General features: G+C 44.7%; 1 protein-coding gene across 1 annotated transcript in view; it reads right to left on the bottom strand.

The window, feature by feature from the left end:
* LOC144752008 (olfactory receptor 5V1-like) overlaps positions 1–22,037 on the bottom strand; it is a 103,479-nt gene that overhangs the window by 67,575 nt on the left and 13,867 nt on the right. Inside the window, exon 2 of the mRNA XM_078639968.1 lies at positions 14,576–14,636. Coding sequence (XP_078496094.1) covers positions 14,576–14,636 — 61 coding nt within the window. The remainder of the gene's footprint in view (positions 1–14,575; positions 14,637–22,037) is intronic.

Here is a 22,037-nt window from a genome sequence, read left to right as displayed (position 1 = left end):
TTTGCCCTGTTCCCATCATGCACTGGGACAGGAACAGACTAATTTGCATATAGCCAGGTTCTGAGCTGGGATGGTGCAGTGAGCTAAAAAATGGTGATGGATTAAAACCATGATCTCTAGACTTGGTAAGAGTATTCTGCATCATTCAGAAGCTCTGTCCATCACCACCCCCCTTTTCCAAAATCGGTTTTATCCACACTATGGGGCCGATTAGGATGGCGGTTTTTCCGCATCCTCCGGGCCGGTGGAAGTGTCCGCCGGCCTGGAGGATGCGGAAAAACCGCTGCGGAGCCTCCAAAGACCCACCGCCAAATTAGGATGGCTGGTGGGTCTGGAATTCCGTCCGCCGCTTTTCCGCCGCGGTCGGCTTCCGACCGTGGCGGAAAAGCTATAACATGGCAGGCGGTGTCTATGAGACACCGTCCGCCATATTAGGATGTTCGTGAATACATGCTTTTCCACGGCGGCTTTTCCGCCATGGAAAAGCATACGGACATTCACTTTGGGGGCCCGTTGCGGGCCCCCTGGGTGAATGGGGGGTGGGGGGTGCACATGGGGGGTACCTATGGTACCCCCCTGCATTTGCGTGCACAAAGCAGCAGGCACCGTGCGGTGCCGGCCGCTTTGTGCATGTAAATGTAAAACATGCTTTTTTAACATTGCGGCGGGTGCAGCTTGAAGCTGCACCCGCCGCAATGTTAAATATAGAGGATGTGACCGCCACCCTGGCGGTCACATCCTAATCAGCACGGAGGGAACGCCGCAGCCCCTGCGGACGTTCCCTCCTCCTCAAGGGTGGCGGACGGACGCAAGTCCGTCCGCCATCCTAATCGGCCCCTAAGTGTGGGAGGGTATACTCAGACGTGAGTCCCTTGCTCATTGCACCATCAGGATTCAAGCAAGCCGGGCCGAAGAAGGCTGTGATGCCAGAAACCGGTCCCCGGAAGCTTGTTTCCTTCCCAGTATAAGAATTGGCTTGGTAGTTTGGTTTGCCCTGTTCCCATCATGCACTGGGACAGGAACAGACTAATTTGCATATAGCCAGGTTCTGAGCTGGGATGGTGCAGTGAGCTAAAAAACGGTGATGGATTAAAACCATGATCTCTAGACTTGGTAAGAGTATTCTGCATCATTCAGAAGCTCTGTCCATCACCACCCCCCTTTTCCAAAATCGGTTTTATCCACACTATGTGTGGGAGGGTATACTCAGACGTGAGTCCCTTGCTCATTGCACCATCAGGATTCAAGCAAGCCGGGCCGAAGAAGGCTGTGATGCCAGAAACCGGTCCCCGGAAGCTTGTTTCCTTCCCAGTATAAGAATTGGCTTGGTAGTTTGGTTTGCCCTGTTCCCATCATGCACTGGGACAGGAACAGACTAATTTGCATATAGCCAGGTTCTGAGCTGGAATGGTGCAGTGAGCTAAAAAACGGTGATGGATTAAAACCATGATCTCTAGACTTGGTAAGAGTATTCTGCATCATTCAGAAGCTCTGTCCATCACCACCCCCCTTTTCCAAAATCGGTTTTATCCACACTATGTGTGGGAGGGTATACTCAGACGTGAGTCCCTTGCTCTTTGCACCATCAGGATTCAAGCAAGCCGGGCCGAAGAAGGCTGTGATGCCAGAAACCGGTCCCCGGAAGCTTGTTTCCTTCCCAGTATAAGAATTGGCTTGGTAGTTTGGTTTGCCCTGTTCCCATCATGCACTGGGACAGGAATAGACTAATTTGCATATAGCCAGGTTCTGAGCTGGGATGGTGCAGTGAGCTAAAAAACGGTGATGGATTAAAACCATGATCTCTAGACTTGGTAAGAGGATTCTGCATCATTCAGAAGCTCTGTCCATCACCACCCCCCTTTTCCAAAATCGGTTTTATCCACACTATGTGTGGGAGGGTATACTCAGACGTGAGTCCCTTGCTCATTGCACCATCAGGATTCAAGCAAGCCGGGCCGAAGAAGGCTGTGATGCCAGAAACCGGTCCCCGGAAGCTTGTTTCCTTCCCAGTATAAGAATTGGCTTGGTAGTTTGGTTTGCCCTGTTCCCATCATGCACTGGGACAGGAACAGACTAATTTGCATATAGCCAGGTTCTGAGCTGGGATGGTGCAGTGAGCTAAAAAACGGTGATGGATTAAAACCATGATCTCTAGACTTGGTAAGAGTATTCTGCATCATTCAGAAGCTCTGTCCATCACCACCCCCCTTTTCCAAAATCCGAAACCTGTGGGGGCTGCAGAGTCTGGGCCTTGGATGAGGACTGGTTTCTCATACCCATTTTGAATCTGCCTTTGAATCCCCAAGTACAGCAACAACTGGTAGCGCAAGGAACCCCCAGAAAAATAAGCCTGCGTCCCTGAAGAACTCCCTTAACCAACATCTACCATCAGCCAATGGTAAGTTCATTCCAAAGGAAAACCTCAGTAGAGCTCCGACAATGTTCCAAACAATACAGACTCATCAACGTCCCAAACAATACAGACCCACCAAAGTTCCAAACAATACAGAACCAACAACGTCCCACACAATAAACACCCAACAACATCCGAAACAATACAGACCCAACAACGTCCCACACAATACACACCCAACAACGTCCCAAACAATACAGACCCAACAATGTCCCAAACAATACAGACCCAAAAATGTCCCAAACAAGACAGACCCAACAATGTCACAAACAATACAGACCCAACAACGTCCCAAACAATACAGACCCAACAACATTCCAAACAATACAGACCCAAAAACGTCCCACACAATACAGACCCAACAATGTCCCAAACAATACATACTCAACAACGTCTCAAACAATATAGACCCAACAACATCCCAAACAATACAGACACAACAATGTCCCAAACAAGACAGACCCAACAATGTCACAAACAATACAGACCCAACAACGTCCCAAACAATACAGACCCAACAACGTCCCAAATAAGACAGACCCAACAACGTCTCAAACAAGACAGTCCCAACAACGTCCCAAACAATACAGACCCAACAATGTTCCAAACAATACAGACCCAACAATGTCCCAAACCATACAAACCCTACAACGTCCCAAACAATACAGACCCAACAATGTCCCAAACAAGACAGACCAAACAACGTCCCAAACAATACAGACCCAACAACGTCCCAATCAATCCAGACCCAACAACATCCCAATCAATCCAGACCCAACAATGTCCCATACAATACAGACCCAACAACGTCCCAAACAACTCAGACCCAACAACGTCCCAATCAACACAGACCCAACAAAGTCCAAACAATACAGACCCAAAAAACATCCCAAACAATACAGACCCAACAACGTCCCAAACAATACAGACCCAACAATGTCCCAAGCAATACAGACCCAACAATGTCCCAAACAAGACAGACCAAACAATGTCCCAAACAATACATACCCAACAACGTCCCAAACAATACAGAGCCAACAACGTTCCAAACAATACAGACCCATCAATATCCCTAACAAGACAGACCCAACAATGTCCCAAACAATACAGACCCAACAATGTCCCAAACAAGACAGACCCAACAATGTCCCAAACTAGACAGATCCAACAACGTCCCAAACTATACATACCCAACAACGTCCCAAACAATACAGACCGAACAACTTCCCAAAAAATACAGACCCAACCAATGTTCCCTCTAATTTTTTTCTTCTGTGAGCGGCAGTGGATGGGTCTTTGTGCGCTGCAACCATGGCTATGTGCGCCAGGAACCAGACCACGCGTGTGTGCATCACCAAATGTCATTCTAAATGTTTACTTAAAAAAGTGAAAAGGCCGATCTTAAGGCCGGTTTGCAAATTGGATAAACACGCCATGACATGAATTGATTACACAGGCAAGTACACTTCAGATTTAGAAAAGCATAAGACTCCAACGGTGGGACAATCATAAGATTTTTACTAAATATTCTTAACTGGAGCACTGTTCATTGGGTGGGGAAATGTTGAGAGCCTATACAATAGCACATATGCACAATAAATTACACAATTACATAACATATTTATAATTTGATGTGAAAGCTACTGAGTAATGTTGGGATATCCCATCAGAAAAAGTTTGTGAAACTCTGGCATCCAGGCAAACATGGACTGTAGCAGAAGGCTGTTCAGACACGTCAAGTGGCATCACCAGATGGGTGACTGGGTTGCTTCTCACGGCGATCCTTGCCATTTTTCTAGTGCTGTTAAACTCTATCAAGGTCAACCTTCCTATTCAGGAGGTAGGCCTTTGTCCTCATCAGCATATCTAAATGCTTCTGCTCTAGTCTATTCCTCAATTTACTCTTGATAGTATTCATGAGGCTGAATCCTCGTTCACAGTCTGCACTAGATGCTTGAAATGTTGCACAGACATCAACAAGCTGAGACACAACACTATACTGAGCAGCATTGCGTACAGTGAAATTCACCAGGTCTTGTAAGGTGGTAAATAACCCACCCTTTACATGTTCTGCCAGCACATATTTATAGTCTCTGTACTGTTGGACAACATCTTCTGGTGTTTCACAATCACCCAGGACCAAGACATTTTTATACTTTTCAACAAGTCTTTGTATATTCTCAGTCCCAAAATCAAAATGTGATTGTGTTGCTATTGCCTGGATTTTAAAACTTGCCCATTCTTTCAGCTCATCTGCAGGGAACCTTTTTTGCATGTGCTCACAAAGAAGGGAAACAAAAGACAAAATAGGCCCACTGTCAAACTCTTGCCTTTCCTTATACAACAACATCATATCTCTTACATTTCTGCTCAAAAAGACAGTGTCCCCTAAATACTGTTCCTTAATTTGGCCAATTTTTGCTCTTGCATACTGTTCAGCTTCAACAGTAGTCAAAGAACTTTTTGGAACAGTTTGCACAAAGATGCAAATTCACCCAGAATGTCATTAAGTACTGCAGGGGAAATATGGTAGTTAGAGTCAGATAGCTTTTTGTAACAATATTTAGCAACTGGATCATTCTCTTCAACTTTTTCATGCTCAAAGTACTTAAGAACAGTCTTGTAATTATGAATTAGTGCACCAACTGCAAAATGCCTTGAAAGCCACCGGACTTCATTCAATGGTCGAAAAGAGACCACTTCACAATCAGCGACTGATGCCATTTCATCCAGCTTGGACTTCCTTGCAGGAGATCTGGAGAACAGAGTGTAGACAGTCCTTAATAATGTCTCCATCTCTTTAATCATTGGATCACTCTTCCAGGCATCATCAACTCCCAAATCTTCTTGATGAGCGACACATTGCTTCTCAACTAGATTGTTTTAGGTGAGTAGCAACAGCATTATCCTTACCCAGCATCACAGATGCACCATCGGATGTGAACATGACCATTTTCATGAGGTCCAGTTCATTGGCAGTGTAGAATTCTTTCACAGCAGCAGTGATAGCCTCAGCATTACAACTAGTCAGCTTCACTAAGCCGCCAAACAGTGTTTTGTGTTCTGTTGAGGTTACAGGTCGGAACTTGAAGTACAGGATGTGCATTTTTGTAACAGAAATATCTGTGCTCTCATCAATTATCAATGTGTGATACAAAGCGTTACGAAGTTCTGCCATACCTTGACAGTGTATCGTGCTATTGACGGCCTCAAGGAACTCAAAGGCATAGTTCTTGTTCTGTGGTAAATAAATAATTAATTACCGGATCTATTTTTGACTATAATCAATAAACGGGTAGCTCAATAAATAAGAGTCAAGATTCGAGGTAGCTGAAGTTGACAGGCTTTAATAAACATAAAGGACAGGAACAGGACAGCCTGTACGGGAATGGGATGGCAGGGCCCGGCAGCTGCCGAGGGCAGGATCTGGGAATGATGCGCATAACTTTTAATAACAGAACATTAGTATATATAGTTAAACAAAATACATTGCATTCAATACAGTAGGCGTAGCAGTAGGCGGAGTTTGTAGCAGTCGCGAAAGATAAGGCATAAAGTGGGTGTAACAAGAGGTGTGTACAGGGCGTATACATAGACATGTGATGTAAACGTAACAGAATATGTCATAAACGGGGCGGAAACATGGAGGGGGCTACCTGAGCAGCTGGGACCTCTAACCTAGTGGTGCGCGCAGACTGGCAATGACGTGTTACTAGGGAGAACTGGGGGCTATGACTTCTGCGCTGGAAGAGGAGACTAAAGTCTGGAGTGTCAGAGCGACATGTACCTAAAGCCTATCTAGTATCTGGTGTTTAGAGAACATGTTGATAGAATCCAAAAGTTATCAGGGCAAAGGCTAACAGACACTAAGACTGGTGCATGCATAATTCTACATATAGTTCGTGTGCGAGGAATATTCTATGAATATTAATACAGTATTTCTCTTACATGGAGACATAAAGGCTAGACCATGACGGAAACTATTGATGCGATTCAGTAGCTTAAGAATGCAGAGAAGGAGGGCCGGACTGATAACTGGAATCATAACATACTCTTGGCAGACTGGGAGGCAGAGCCAGGCCAAGCCGGGCACTGCGAGGCATGAAAGTAAGCTAAGGGTCAGGGATACAGGTGGGGGGCTGTATCGCTCCTCGGAGAGGGTTCAGGAGACAGGAGCCGAATCTGAGTCCGGGCCCTTTTTGAGGCCTAGAAACGGGGAATATTAATGAATTAACGTGCACACTGTAAAACGTGGCAACGTAGCTTTACATAGGCCTGATATTCGTTGCTTTCACGAAGACTGGAAACTGGCATACTAGAGATGGACACAACTGTAATTGCGTCTTTAATCGATCAGAGGGGAATACATGCATATCGATCATGCACATATAACATAAGATGGGGAACACGTAGGCACATATAACATGGCAAAATTTACTTTTCCACATTCCCTCCTTGTGCCCTACGTTTCCATCAGGAAACATCAATATTCATGATACCATCTATCATTTCATATAGCATCATTTGCTCGTCTCGAATTGTCTGGGAACGGGATTTAGGACTGGGAATACAAGAGGTAGCACAAATGCCGCAAATCGCAGGGCCACATTGTATACAGAGGCAGCAACTGAATATGATCATTACTGCAATACCTAGAAATGACAATACTTTCCATCCCCAGGCAGATATGATACTCCAGAGCCAACCGGACCATGTCCAGGTGCCTGGATTCTGGTGTAACTGATGGGCAATTTTGTGAAGTCTGGTTATAGCTGAATAAACAGACGGCGCGTTATTAGGAATGAAAATGCAGCAACTAGATCCGATGACTCTACATGCTCCTCCTCTATCGGCCAGTATGACGTCAAGAACGAGACGATTTTGGAGCACGACAAATCTCATAGCAGATTGCTCTTCGTTTAAGTTACCTAGAGCGGAAGTAGTCTCATTCACTACTGCTTCAAGGGTTCTGGTTAACCTACGGATTAGCTTACTATTCTGGATAGGTCCTATAAAGAAGAAGAAACCTTTATTAAAGTCTTGATATTGTTCTAGAGTAGTTTCAGTTTGATCGACAATTGGGGACTCGATCTCCCTTCTATGTCTGACGTGTACTAGATGTGTGTTTCTGTGATAATCAGATGGGGCTAGAAATACTGGTGGCAGTAGGAAGGCAATGTAACAGGTTCCATCCCAATCGAGGGGCAGACGAACATATGCGGTCTGACCACAAACAAAATAAGAATGACGTGAGGCTTTGAAAATAGATTTCCCACTGTCACTATACTCAACAGTAGTAGTACAATCACTATGTCCTACATGTGCGGAACCATTATTTCTGACACATAATTCGCCTTTGACTGGTAGTACTGAAATAGCAGGTAAGTCTGGAGTAGTATCAGACTGAACATTCAGGACCATAAAATTCGAAGAATAATTACCTAAATTATAAACTTCATTTTCTAGATCTAACCCTGTTCTATGGGGGAGACCTTGCTTGTCTGGAAAGCATGTTCTATTCAGAAGGGACATATCATTTGAAGATGACGTTAACGTGGACCATGCTCCACACGAACCATTATGTGAAAACGGATAAGGAAAGAGTGGCAGAACTCCCTTCGGTGTCTGAAAAGGGGGGGAGTCGACCACACACCCAACAATTAGTGGCATTGCTGGTCTGGTGTGAATAGTGTAACATTCTGATAAATGTGTTATTTCTCATAGCAAGACGATAGGATAGCTCGTGAGGAGGCAGATCACTAAATGTATGCTCTACTGTAGCATTAGCAAACTTATTTACATGAGAAATTGGAAAACATAAATGTAATGCATAACTTGTGCAGGTAACCATCAAACTTAAGAATAATAAGAAACTTAGAAAAACGATACATCGGATAGAGTTTTGACTAACTCTCTCACTATGGGGGTCTATCTCATACATGTCAGATACCTGTCTAACCGTTTCACCCGAGAGGGACTTAGACAATTAAACTGGCTGACTTATTTTACTAGACCGGAGTTTTAACTTATACTCCTGCTGCGGAGTTTTCTCTAACAGAGGAACTTTTAATTCAGATTTAAGTTCTGGTTTCAGGCAGTCTTTAGAAATGGAACAGTCTTTAGAAATATCCTTTAAAAATGTATTTTTCCGGACTCCATGGAATTTCTTGATATGCGACAGATGGACCCATCCCTTGCGGCCTTCCAACTTCACGGCCGTACGGGTGGTCAGAAGGACTAGTCTCGGCTCCTTCCAACGAGGCTCCAGCGGACTTGAACGATCAAAGTTCCTTACGAGTACGAGGTCGCCTGGAATGACCTCGTGCGGTTTCACTTCAGTATTGTCTGGAAATGCGGCGGCAACCTGTGAACGACAAGAGTGTAGGGCAGACATCAAGGAAGCTAGGTAATCTGTCAACATATTACTGGAAACATCTGTAATACTGCGGGGTCTAGGTGTACCCCACATGTTTGGGGGCGGCCGAATATGACCTCATAAGGGGACAGACCTGATCTGGAATGTGCAACCATTCGCATAAAGAATAAAGCAACTGGCAGGGCAACTAGCCAGTCTACACCTTTCTCTTTACATATCTTAGCAATACGGATTTTCAGGGTCTGATTATGTCTCTCTACGAGACCGGCTGCTTCAGGATGGCGTACACAATGGAACTTCCACTGGTACCCTAACAGAAGGGAAACATGTTTCATTAGCTCGGATGAGAATGGCTGGCCGTTATCAGAATACACGACCCTAGGGAGTCCATAACGGGGAAAGAATTCCCGAACCAGCTGCTTGGCAGTGGTCGCGGCTGTGTAATCTGGGACTGGATATGCTTCTGTCCACCTGGACAAAGCGCATACAACTACAAGAACATACTTGAAACCTCGACATCGCTCCATCTGAATATAATCCATCTGGAGGACTTCAAAAGGGTGGTCAGGGGGTTGGAATCCACCTTGTTCCACCGGGACACTTTTACCTGGATTGAATTGACAACATATCATACAAGTACGGACTTTCTGCTTGGCTGCAGCTCGTAAATGCTTGTTGAACCAAAGGTTCTGGATACTGTCTAACATAGCTTTTTCTCCTAGATGTGCTGGACTATGTGCGGTATTGATAATGACTTGAACCATAGAGTCGGGGAGAAACCATGTGGCTTTTCCCTTCGTCACCCATCCTTGATCTGTCTGGACCCCTCCTTGTTCAGACCATTTCTTGATTTCTTCGGGAGTGGCATGTAACTGTATGTCTATGACATCTTGTGTAGGGTCCTTAACTGTCATACAAGTAGTCGGATCTAGAGTGAGTGTCTGTGTCGTGTTAACTGGAATGTCTGGGGTCTGAGCTGTAAGCTTGTCTGTTCGATCTGCTTGATCGTTACCTTGGGAAATGATATCAGTAACTTTCGTATGTGCTTTGCACTTCATGATAGCGATAGATGTCGGTAAATGTATTGCATCTAACAGAGCTTGAATGAGGAGACCATGCTGAATCTTGGTTCCATGAGAAGTCATGAAACCTCTCTCCTGCCAGAGTACTCCGAAGTCGTGTACAACTCCGAATGCGTAGCGTGAATCTGTATATATGTTTACTTTCAGGTTCTTGGCACGTATGCATGCTTGGGTCAGAGCAACTAGCTCTGCTGCTTGAGCAGACAGGATGTCAATACGATGTGTTTCTATAACTTCAGTTTCAGTAGTCACTGCATACGCGGCTACTAGTTCTCCTGTACTTGTTCTCATACATGAACCATCCACATAAAGTGTCAGGTCAGGATTAGGTAATGGAATGTCTGTCAGGTCTTGTCTTGGCTTAGTCATAGTGTTAACAACTTCCACACAGTCATGTGTGGCAGGATTTGAAGTAACTGACGGTAACAGTGTAGCAGGATTTAGAATGTTGCAGCGTCTGATTTCTATGTGTGGCTGGAACAGTGTCAGTTCATAACCTGTTAAACGTGCAATGGTCAAGTGCTGAGTCTGTGTTCGGTTTAAAAGAACTTCCACGGAGTGTGGAACTTGTACTGTCAGGGAGTGTCCTAATACTATGGAATCACTTTGTCTGATAGCTAGAGCTGTGGCTGCAACTGACTTGAGGCACGCAGGCAGAGCCTGGGCCACTGGATCTAATGTGCTCGAAAAATAAGCACAGGGCTTGTATTGTCCTGCTTGATCTTGTGTGAGAACAGATAATGCAGTACCATCACGTTCTGTGACAAAAAGTGTAAAAGGCTTACTGTAGTTCGGTGTAGCTAGAACAGGTGCTTGGCATAAGGCTTTCTTTAATTCATTAAAAACAAGTGTATGTTCCTGGGTCCAAGGGAGGACAGTCGATACGGCTGCCTCCTGTGTCGTTAACTGTATCAGTGGCTTGGCTAGAAATGCATACTGAGGAATCCATTGTCTGCAGTAAGAAGTGAGGCCAATAAAAGCACGTACCTCCTTCTGTGTCTTGGGCTGTGGAAGACTCGCTATCAACTGGATACGGTCTGGTGTCAACTGCCTACCCCACCTGGACAGTAAGTGGCCTAAGTAGATCACTCGCTGGACACAGAATTGAAGCTTCGAAGGGGACACCTTGTGCCCCATCTCGGCTAGGAAATACAGGACTGTAAGTGACGCACGCTCGCAATCACGTTCAGAACGGGCTGTGATCAGTAGATCATCGACATACTGGAGCAGGGCAGTGTCAGCTGGCATGTGAATATTGTCTAGTTGTCTCTTAAGTGCTTGACTGTAAATACTAGGACTTTCTGTGAAACCTTGAGGAGCTCGTGTAAATTTATAGCTCCTTCCATTTAAACAAAAACCGAAAAGATACTGGCTGTCTGGATGAATCGGGACACTGAAAAATGCATTCTTGAGGTCGATGACAGTGAAAAATGTAGCTTCAGAATCAATGGCTGTCAATAGGGATGAGATATCTGGGACTACTGGATACTGGGGTATGATACATTTATTAAGTTCTCGAAGGTCAATCACTAATCGATATACTGGAGGTGCATTTGGATCAGTACGTTTCATGACTGGAATGATAGGAGAATTACATACATTGGAGTCAGTTTCTACAACCACTCCTTGAGCAATGAGCTCGTCAATAATTTTGGATAAGGCTGCTACAGCCTCAGGTGGCAATCTGTACTGTCTGATTCGTGGTAAGACTATACCTTGTTTGAGAGTCACACGATGGGTGTGATTTGCATAAAACCTACATCAGTTGGACCTTGCGCCCATAAATGCTGCGGTACATTTGACAATCTTGGATCAAAATCACGTAATACATAGTGACCTTTAAAGTCCCTTAAGAACAATCGGATTCCTTCTGGGGAACAGCAAATAACTGCACCTAATTCTTTCAATGTTTTAATGCCTAACAAATTTTCTGGACATGATTTCGTAAGTAACAAATCAGTAGTTCGGGACAATGGACCAACTTCTAGAGAAACTGGTTTTGAAATCTCGTTCACAATAGGCTTTCCTGAAAATCCAAGGGAAACATTTCTAGAGCCTGAGAGCGGAGCCCCTGGAACCTCGTCATGACTAATAGTAGTCCTACTTGCCCCTGTATCAATCAAAAACTTTCTGTCTTTCCCTAATACTTGACTGTGTACATAGGGACCCTCTTGATCTACAGGTATCTCGATGAGAGGCAAGCCTACCTCCCTCTCTAGGCTGTTTCATGAATACTGTTGATACTCTGGATACTCTGACTGGGCATACTGGTACATCTGCTGTGTAACATGCTGTGTTGCAGCGATAGGCTGCGGTGCTGGAACTGTCTGTTGTGCATTCTGTGGTGACTGAGAAGTCTGTGATACTTGTTCTTGTCTAGGCGGACGTGGTCTTTCTTTAGTTTTACCAGTAGCTATGTTGTGTTTCAGAACTGCACACTCGTTTATAAAATGACCTGGCTGTTTACAATAATTGCATGTCCCTTTAACGGGAGCTGCAGGATACTACCCCAGCAACGGTACTCACCGGGCAGCAAGAACGGAAGGCCTCGGACTGGACTGGACTGCTACGACGACGGACGGACGAACTTCGGACTTCAGTTACAGGTGGGCCTCCGGATACCTCGGACCTTGGACTCTCGGCTTGGGCTCTGGTCGGGACTCGCCGCGTTCCTCCACCGCCTCGTCTGGACGCTGGACCGCGACCTCCGTCTCCTCCGTGGGCCTGAGGGATACTTGAAGCAGAAATATCTGCACGTGGCCGGTATGGTTCCGTCACGGCTGCAGAGGATCAGGGGGCCTGCGTGGCTTCTCCGGCGCGTGGGGAAAGGGCAAGTCCCTATTCGGGTGCCATTATGTGGTAAATAAATAATTAATTACCGGATCTATTTTTGACTATAATCAATAAACGGGTAGCTCAATAAATAAGAGTCAAGATTCGAGGTAGCTGAAGTTGACAGGCTTTAATAAGCATAAAGGACAGGAACAGGACAGCCTGTACGGGAATGGGATGGCAGGGCCCGGCAGCTGCCGAGGGCAGGATCTGGGAATGATGCGCATAACTTTTAATAACAGAACATTAGTATATATAGTTAAACAAAATACATTGCATTCAATACAGTAGGCGTAGCAGTAGGCGGAGTTTGTAGCAGTCGCGAAAGATAAGGCATAAAGTGGGTGTAACAAGAGGTGTGTACAGGGCGTATACATAGACATGTGATGTAAACGTAACAGAATATGTCATAAACGGGGCGGAAACATGGAGGGGGCTACCTGAGCAGCTGGGACCTCTAACCTAGTGGTGCGCGCAGACTGGCAATGACGTGTTACTAGGGAGAACTGGGGGCTATGACTTCTGCGCTGGAAGAGGAGACTAAAGTCTGGAGTGTCAGAGCGACATGTACCTAAAGCCTATCTAGTATCTGGTGTTTAGAGAACATGTTGATAGAATCCAAAAGTTATCAGGGCAAAGGCTAACAGACACTAAGACTGGTGCATGCATAATTCTACATATAGTTCGTGTGCGAGGAATATTCTATGAATATTAATACAGTATTTCTCTTACATGGAGACATAAAGGCTAGACCATGACGGAAACTATTGATGCGATTCAGTAGCTTAAGAATGCAGAGAAGGAGGGCCGGACTGATAACTGGAATCATAACATACTCTTGGCAGACTGGGAGGCAGAGCCAGGCCGAGCCGGGCACTGCGAGGCATGAAAGTAAGCTAAGGGTCAGGGATACAGGTGGGGGGTTGTATCGCTCCTCGGAGAGGGTTCAGGAGACAGGAGCCGAATCTGAGTCCGGGCCCTTTTTGAGGCCTAGAAACGGGGAATATTAATGAATTAACGTGCACACTGTAAAACGTGGCAACGTAGCTTTACATAGGCCTGATATTCGTTGCTTTCACGAAGACTGGAAACTGACATACTAGAGATGGACACAACTGTAATTGCGTCTTTAATCGATCAGAGGGGAATACATGCATATCGATCATGCACATATAACATAAGATGGGGAACACGTAGGCACATATAACATGGCAAAATTTACTTTTCCACAGTTCCCCCAGCTGTCTGGTATCTTCACATATAAAGCTAGGTGGTCATGGATGTCTTGTACAGATAACATTGAAGTATTCATCTTGACTGCCAGCAACACATTGTTGATGAGAATCTATATCTCCTCAGGCATGGATCTTTGGCGTTCAACTACTTCCATTCTATTTGCTTTTTCAGTGGCAGTTTCTGTCAGCATTGCCCGCACTCCAAAACCAAACCTGGCAGCAGCACTTCTGTTTCTCAATATCACCATGGCAGACTGGTGAACATTGCTATTTAGATGATGTTTCAGGTAATCCAGTTTCCAGCCATCACTCCATTTCTTCCCTGTAGAAAAGTCCCCCACAGTCATGGCTTCGGCACATGCTTTGCAAATCAAGCCCACGTCTGGACTGTATTGAAATAGTTCCCCAAGTTGTACACGAACCTTGCTTCGTGATTTCTGTGTCTCAGCCTCCACAATTTCTTTCATCGACTCTTCCTTGAATACAAGGCAACATTTCTTCCTTTGTGGTGAAGCATCACACTCTGCAAAAGGTACAGCAAAATAAAGGAACATGTCTGAAGTTGATGCCTATGCTCATGAGTGCAACCTGTCACATAATACGGAGGCATCCCCGAAAAAACGTAGAGTGTAATTACCTGAATTTTTCTGTCCACTGCCCTGCCCTTTCAAACTTAAATGTAGCACTGTCCGTAGAGCCTGCAATAGAAGTAAAGATTGTTTCAGCACATTGTAAATTTGTGATACAGCAATATACCATGTGCACCATAAGGGAACTCTATCAAACAATTACCTGCTCTGCTTCTACTCACGGGTGCCCGTTCAAATGTGTGGGGTACTGTCTGCGAAACCTACAACACAAGAAAACATGTGTAAGGTATGTTGTTATACTACAATACACAAGATGCACCACAGTTTAACTCTAACAAACAAATACCTGTTTGTTCTGCCTGTTTGTTCACTAGAATTTGATGTGAAGATACTAGTCAGAATTGGAGATTCGGTCCCAATTGTATCCTCACACCAAATTCCATCATACATATAATGAGGGACCAAGTGACGTAATAATGTAAACATAGAACAGGTGCTAAATATGCAATGTATTTCAACTCCAGTTAACTCAGTCGTAGAACTACGTGCTGGGCATTGGATATAAGTATGAGGGTTGTCTGGCTTATTTGGTAAGACTTGTAGTTACACCCGCTAAACGCCATTCCTAATCGACTCAACAAATGTTGAGACATACCTATGGTAAAGAACACAAGAATCGTATCAGATTCTGATCCATAGGCTCTGAAAACTGGGTATCACTGGAAGTGCCCTGGCTTGGCTAAAGTCCTTTTTGAACAACAGATCCTTCCAAGTTTTTGACAAGGAAATCACTTCCAAACGGACACCCCTCCATTGTGGAGTGCCGCAGGGATCTTCTTTAAGTTCCACTTTGTTTAATGTTGATACCCGTACTCTGGCGGAGGCTGTTTTACCCTCGAAAGTCCACATAGTCACCTATGCGGATGACACGCAATTGGTGATTGGGCTCAACAAAGCTGATAGCTCCCCCTCCTGCCTTCGTCTTTGCATGGAAGAAATTGCAAGATGGATGAGCGATTCCTTCCTAAAATTGAATGGGGGAAAGAGTGAAATCATGATTTTGGGTAATCACTCCCCCTTGACTTGACCGTAATCTGGATTATTTCCATTGGCCCACTCCACACCCCTAAAACTCAGTTAAAGAGTCTGGGCGTATGGTTGGACCATGACCTTACATTTAAATACCAGGCCCAGAAGATATCTGCCTCATGTTACTGGATCCTCAAAATGATCCGGAAAGTTCTTCTCCTCCCTTTCCAGGCCAGAAAAATAATGGTCCAAGCGCTGGTGTTCTCCAGATAGGACTGAGGTTCCGTGACGATTTTACCCGTGTTTGTAACATTGTCGCAAATGCATAATTTTGGTATCAGTGAACCGCAAATGATCCATTTAGTATATCCTGGTGTTTTCGCTATACTACGAGCAAGAGCACTCCTGTTACAAACACATTTCTGTTCTACCCGTGGCATCCATCTTAGAACAAGGAAGCCATTTTGTATTCCTTGCCCTCACATAATCAATGGACACGCAATGACCTCTTTTCATTTAAGGACACGTAGGCTTTAGCCGGCAATTCACCTTGCTAGTGACACGTGCACCTTAGGCCAGCAACGCTGTGGCAGCATGACTCGGCAAGAGCTGCCTCCCCAGCCTGAGGCCAGTCCTGCTATACTGGTTCTCGTGTTCGTTGGTCTGATCATGATTAGGCGGCCGAAGCTGGTAACCGTGCCCATTTACGACCCACAAACATCTCTTATCCTACTCTTCTATCTTCTGCACCTGGCTCTGCTCCTTTCCTTCTGGGCCTTTATTAGGGGGAGGTAACGAAATTTACGATGAGGCGGTCCGGGTCTTGAATGGAAAGTTGACATGGGATTATGACGGAATAGTGGGAACCCCTCGTTCGTAATGTTTTGACATCAGATATTGTTGACGATTCCTGTGCAATGCCAAATATTTATTGTTTAAGATACAAAGGTTTTGGAATGTGCTAACATGTAAAGAAATTTGCCTGAAGCCCAATATTCAGTATATAAGGAGCAACCCTCTTTGTACAAATTGAACAGGCTCCTAGATACTGCCCATGTGTAGTTTCTGTGACTTCTGTGTCCCTGCAGTAATAAACCTTTGGTCTTTGACGCCACCATCGAGAAGCCCGTGTTTCTGTTTGTTTGTGCACCGAGGCAGGTTGAACTCCGGGGTCTTCGGGTGTTATCCCTGACACCTCTGGACGGAACCAAAAAGTCCAGAACTCCAATTGGCGCCCAACGTGGGGCGACGTCATTCGGTACCGGTCCAAAAGCCTGAAGAGTTCGAGAAGCTTCGTGTGAAGATTTCAGAGGGAGGCGCCCCACTTCATCGATCCCGGCATATCGCAAAAGTGGCCCGACGTTCTCTTCCACGAGGGTTCCCGTTCAGACGGCTGCAGTGGTTCGTTGCCTTGACCGTCGCCCTGTCTTGGACCCGAGGTGCAGTCCTTAGTACGGCGAGACGTGACGGGTTTCTCCTTGGTGACGTCTTCAGTGCCTCAGTTAAGTATTAAGTGGTTGATAGTTGGTTACTTCGTAAGGGTTGCTCCTGTTTGGATAATCCTTTTAGTTTTTGGTTTGGTTCGGTTTCATAAGATTATCGCTGGTTATTCTGGTTACGATAATCATTCAGTTCAGTTCGGGTATCGATACGTTTGTCTGTTCTAGTAGGCCTAAGTTCTTGGTTCAAGTGCGCACCTTTCTTTTAATTTGTGTTTCGTCTGTTTTGTGTTCCGGGTTATAAAATGGTAAGTCGGAGAAATTGTATGTTGTCTTGTTTTAGTTGCAACAGGGATTCCCAGTTGGAGGACTCATGTTCGGTTCCTCCGATTGGAACTCCCCTTTATGATCTATATTGCAAATTTGGTGTGGGCCCTATCTCTTATAACGAGGTATGGATCCACTACACAGAGAAAGATGGTGTCCTTAGTTGGCCACTGCATGGTAGTTTCGAACCTCAAGTTCTTGATAATTTAGAAACGAAATTATTCAAGAAGAAAGCCCGGCCGGCAATGTTTGATTCTTTCCGTTATTGGCGAAAAGAATCTAAACAGAGAGAAATTAAAAAGTTGAAGAAAGAACAGAAAGAGCAAGAGTTGACTTTAGAACAGTCTGCTAAGCAGCTACAACTCAACGAGTCTGAGAAGGCAATGGAGGTGGCCAATAGAGAGCATAATTTAGCAATAGACAAGTGCTATCCTGCTTTGCCATCGAGCACAGCTAAGATAGTAGAGGACCCTGAAAAGGATCCCCTGTTGTCTTACTTGTTACGATCATCCCCACCGTATGCACAGGGTGCTACGGCTCCACCTATACCGAATGTTCAAGTACCGGTTGCTGGACAACCTGGTGTTCCCGCTCCTCTGAATCAAGTTCCTGTACCTCCTGTGGTCAATATTAATGTTCCTTCGGCACCCCCTCTTTCAGGGTTGCCGGCTTCTTTACCTATACCTGTATCGCTCACACCTGCTAGTTCACAGGCTATTTTGCCCGCTACTCCTACTGCTCCTGATCTATCTGTTCCAACTGCTACTCTATTTACTGCTTCTGCTAATATTATGACTCCACTTTCTGTTCGTCGAAGAATCACTGATTCTGTCTCTAACATTCTATCTCCCTTCTATAAAACTCTGATTAAGACTCCTACCTCTGACTCTGTGCAGAGACGTAGTCAGCTTCCCAGTACTGAAGAAAGAGGGATATTAGATTCCACTGCTCTTAGATGGATTTCGAAAGTTGGAAGATATAATGTACAAGATGTATTAGATACATTTATGCAATGGAACGAACCGACACAACGATATGTGTTTGATGAAATGTGCTTCCTTCTACGTGAGGAATTAGAAGAGGATGACCCTGAATCAAATCTAGAAGAATTAATTAATGTTCAGAAAGAGTTTGCTGCAGGTATGATAGTTGGACAAAATATAAAAGAAGCGATGGAACTGGTTTTAAGTTATAGGAATGACCCATCCCTTCGTTCTCCGAGGGAGTCAGAGAAACGTAGTACAAAACAAAATCGTCAATATCCAATGAGAGAGATTCCACCAATTTGGCGTGAAGCTGTGCAAGCTAATGTAAACCTTGGTATTGCAGCCGCTCCGGCCCAATTCCAGAGAGTATGGATACATATTCCATGGAAGCGAGCTGAAGTATTAGCAGTGAAACAGGCCTTGCCAGATCCGCGTAAAAATCCTGCAGGGTACTACAAAGAGTTGGCTCAGACAGTTGACGCTTGTGTATTAAATCTAGCTGACATAGATCTGCTATTTGGTAATGTAGTACCGCAACCAATTTGGGCTAAAATTCGTAAAGAGAATCATCCAGTTGCCCTAGGTGGTGATTGGGCAGCTATAATTGCAGCGGATGGTCAACAAATAGGTGGTTCTAAACCTGAGCCCTTAATTGCTAATTTGCCTGGTAGAATAATCGATTTAATGAAAACCGTAATGCCAGCATTACGTGTTAACTGGGACAAATTGTCCGCGTGCAAACAGAAGAAAGACGAAAGCGTCTCCGACTTTTTCACAAGATTCGAGGAGATTTTTGTGGATCATAGGGGTCAGGATATGAGCACAGAAGGAGGCCAGAGATTATTTGTTGATAAATTTGTGCACAATCTGTTGCCAGAACTTAATGGTAAATTAAAAAATTCTGAAAGTGCGTGGGCTGTCTCTACGACTGCGCAAATACTTGCTACTGCCCAGTACTATGAAAATAGGGACAAAGAGGAGAAAGAAAAATCAGATAAAAAGACGAAAGAGTTAAAAACTAAAGTTCTTTTACAGCAAGCATATCCGCCTCGCACCAATCAGACCAATACACAGCAAGGGTCATATCAAAGAACGGAGTATAATTCTCAGAGGCCACAGTACCAATGGAATCAGTGTGCTTATTGCAAAATGGAAGGCCATTATAAAACTGAGTGTCCGGTACGGGCACAAAATAATGCTGCGGCAGCTCAGAGAGGTCGTGGTGGTTATATGCAGAATTCTAGAGGTCGAGGAAGAGGTGCTATGCCTCCACAGACAAGTGATCGCCCTTCTAATTATTTCGACCAACGAAATGGACAATCTGCCCAACAGAATAGGTCTCAACAGTATCATGTTGAAGATTACTATGAAGCTAGTGAGGAAGTTCAGCCAAGGGAGTACTAGGATAGCCATGGACAAAGAGAGGGAGTAGTATCAGTTCCAGTAGATCAGAGTGGGCCTTATGTCGCAGTAGCAACATCAGGTATAGTCGAACCGTTTCTGTTGGATACTGGTGCAGCAAAAAGTTCTATCATACATGCGAAACTCCCTGGCGCACCTTTGTCTGGCTCAACAGACGTTTCAGTAGGTTTTTCAGGCGCCCCTGTTCACAACCCTGTTTCTGGTCCTTTGTCTATTTCTGTTGGACCGCGACAATTGAAAACACCCCTGATTTTGACGACAGGTTGTAATGAAAATCTGCTTGGTTTAGACTTGTTAAAACGCCTATATGCGACATTGTACTGTTCTCCAGAAGGAGTACAGCTTACGTTGGGTAAAAGAATAATTTCTCCGATGTACTTGTCGATGGATGCACTCCCACCAGAGCTGCGTTCACTCCCTGATACTCTTTGGGCGACTGGTCCTAATGATGTAGGTCTTTTAGAAATTCCACCATATGTAGTAACTTTGAAAGCGAATGTAAAATTTCCACGAATTCCACAATACAGAATTTCTACTGAAGGTGAGCGTGCGCTCCTACTGATAGTACAAGATCTGATCAAGAAAGGCGTTGTAGAAGAAACTAGAGGTAATGTCTGTAATAGTCCTGTACTGCCCATTCTGAAACGAACTGACCCAACAAAACCTCCAGTATATAGATTTGTAATTGATCTTAGAGAGGTTAATAAAATTGTGATTCCACAGTTTCCTGTGGTTCCAGACATTACTGCATTGTTAACATTGATTCCTGCTACAGCGGCATGGTTTTCGGTTATCGACTTGAAAAATGCCTTTTTCAGCATTCCGATAGCCGAGGAAAGCAGAGATATCTTCGGTTTCTCTCTAGGAGGACGAAGCTTCAGGTTTAAACGCGCTCCACAAGGTTATTGTGAAAGCCCATCCATTTACAGTCAAGCATTAAAAAGCCAGTTAGACTCATTTGTACTTCCTCCTGGTTCTGCTTTAATACAATATGTCGATGATCTTCTAGTGGCTGCCGATGACAAGGAAACTTGCAAAACAGCTACAATTTCTTTATTGCATCATTTGTCAAATTTGAATCATAAGGTGTCACCTTCAAAAATGCAATACTGTTGCCAAGAAGTGACCTACCTAGGTCATCTCTTGTCAAAGGAGGGAAGGAAGTTGACCCCAGAAAGAATAAAAGCAATTACACAGATGAATGTTCCTAGCACGCAGAGAGAAGTACGTGCCTTTTTAGGTATTACCTCATATTGTAGGCAGTGGATCCCAAATTTTTCTCTTTTGGCGAAACCATTGGTAGCTTTGACTGGGAAAAATGTTCCGAGTCCAGTGCCATGGTCTGCCGAATGTCAGGAGAGTTTTTCTGAGTTACGAAATGCACTGTGTTCAGCTCCTGTATTGGGTACACCCGATTACAGTAAACCATTCACGCTCTATGTCCATGAGAGAGAAGGTTGTGCTTTGAGTGTTTTGACACAGAAATTTGGTGATAAACAACGCCCTTGTGCGTATTTTTCATCAACATTAGATCCAGTAGCTAGAGCGTTGCCTAGTTGCTTGAGAGCTACAGCCGCAGCCTCCATTCGACAATCTGCTGGTTTGGTAATGAACAACATGCTAGTAGTTATGGTTCCTCATGCTGTGGATACACTCATGAACCGAACCAAGACGCAGCACCTTACCAGTGCTAGATTATCAGGTTACGAACTGACATTGCTAGCAAGTCATATTCAGATCAAAAGATGCAATGTATTGAATCCAGCAACATTGTTGCCGACTAGCCAAGAGTCGAGTGATTCCGAACCACACGACTGTTGTTTCAGAACTGAGGAAGAAACAAAAGGACGAATTGATTTAAAAGATACTCCATTATCAGATCCAGATGGCACGTTGTATGTTGACGGGTCTTGCTTCAAATTGGAGAATGGTGATGTAACTGCTGCCTATGCAGTAACGACTTTGAGTACGATTGTGGAGACTGCGAGAGTGAGTCAGAATTCTGCCCAGGCTGCAGAATTGATCGCGCTGACAAGAGCGTGCGTTTTAGCTAAGGGAAAGAGAGTGAATGTGTTCACAGATAGTCAGTACGCGTTCGGCGTGGCCCATAGTTTTGGCCGTTTGTGGAAAGAGAGAGGTTTCATTACGTCCCATGGGACTAAGATCCAACATGGCCAGCTAGTTAATGACTTGTTGGAATCTCTAACCTTGCCGACTGAAGTTGCGATTGTGAAATGCAGTGCTCATAAAGCAATCACGGATGATGTTGGTCGTGGGAATGCTTTTGCTGATGAGACTGCAAAACA

This window comes from Lissotriton helveticus, chromosome 4_2, assembly GCF_964261635.1.
Source record: "Lissotriton helveticus chromosome 4_2, aLisHel1.1, whole genome shotgun sequence".
Lineage (NCBI taxonomy): Eukaryota > Metazoa > Chordata > Amphibia > Caudata > Salamandridae > Lissotriton > Lissotriton helveticus.
The sequence above is the reverse complement of the archived record's forward strand: the minus strand, read 5'-3'. Positions and strand labels throughout refer to the sequence as shown.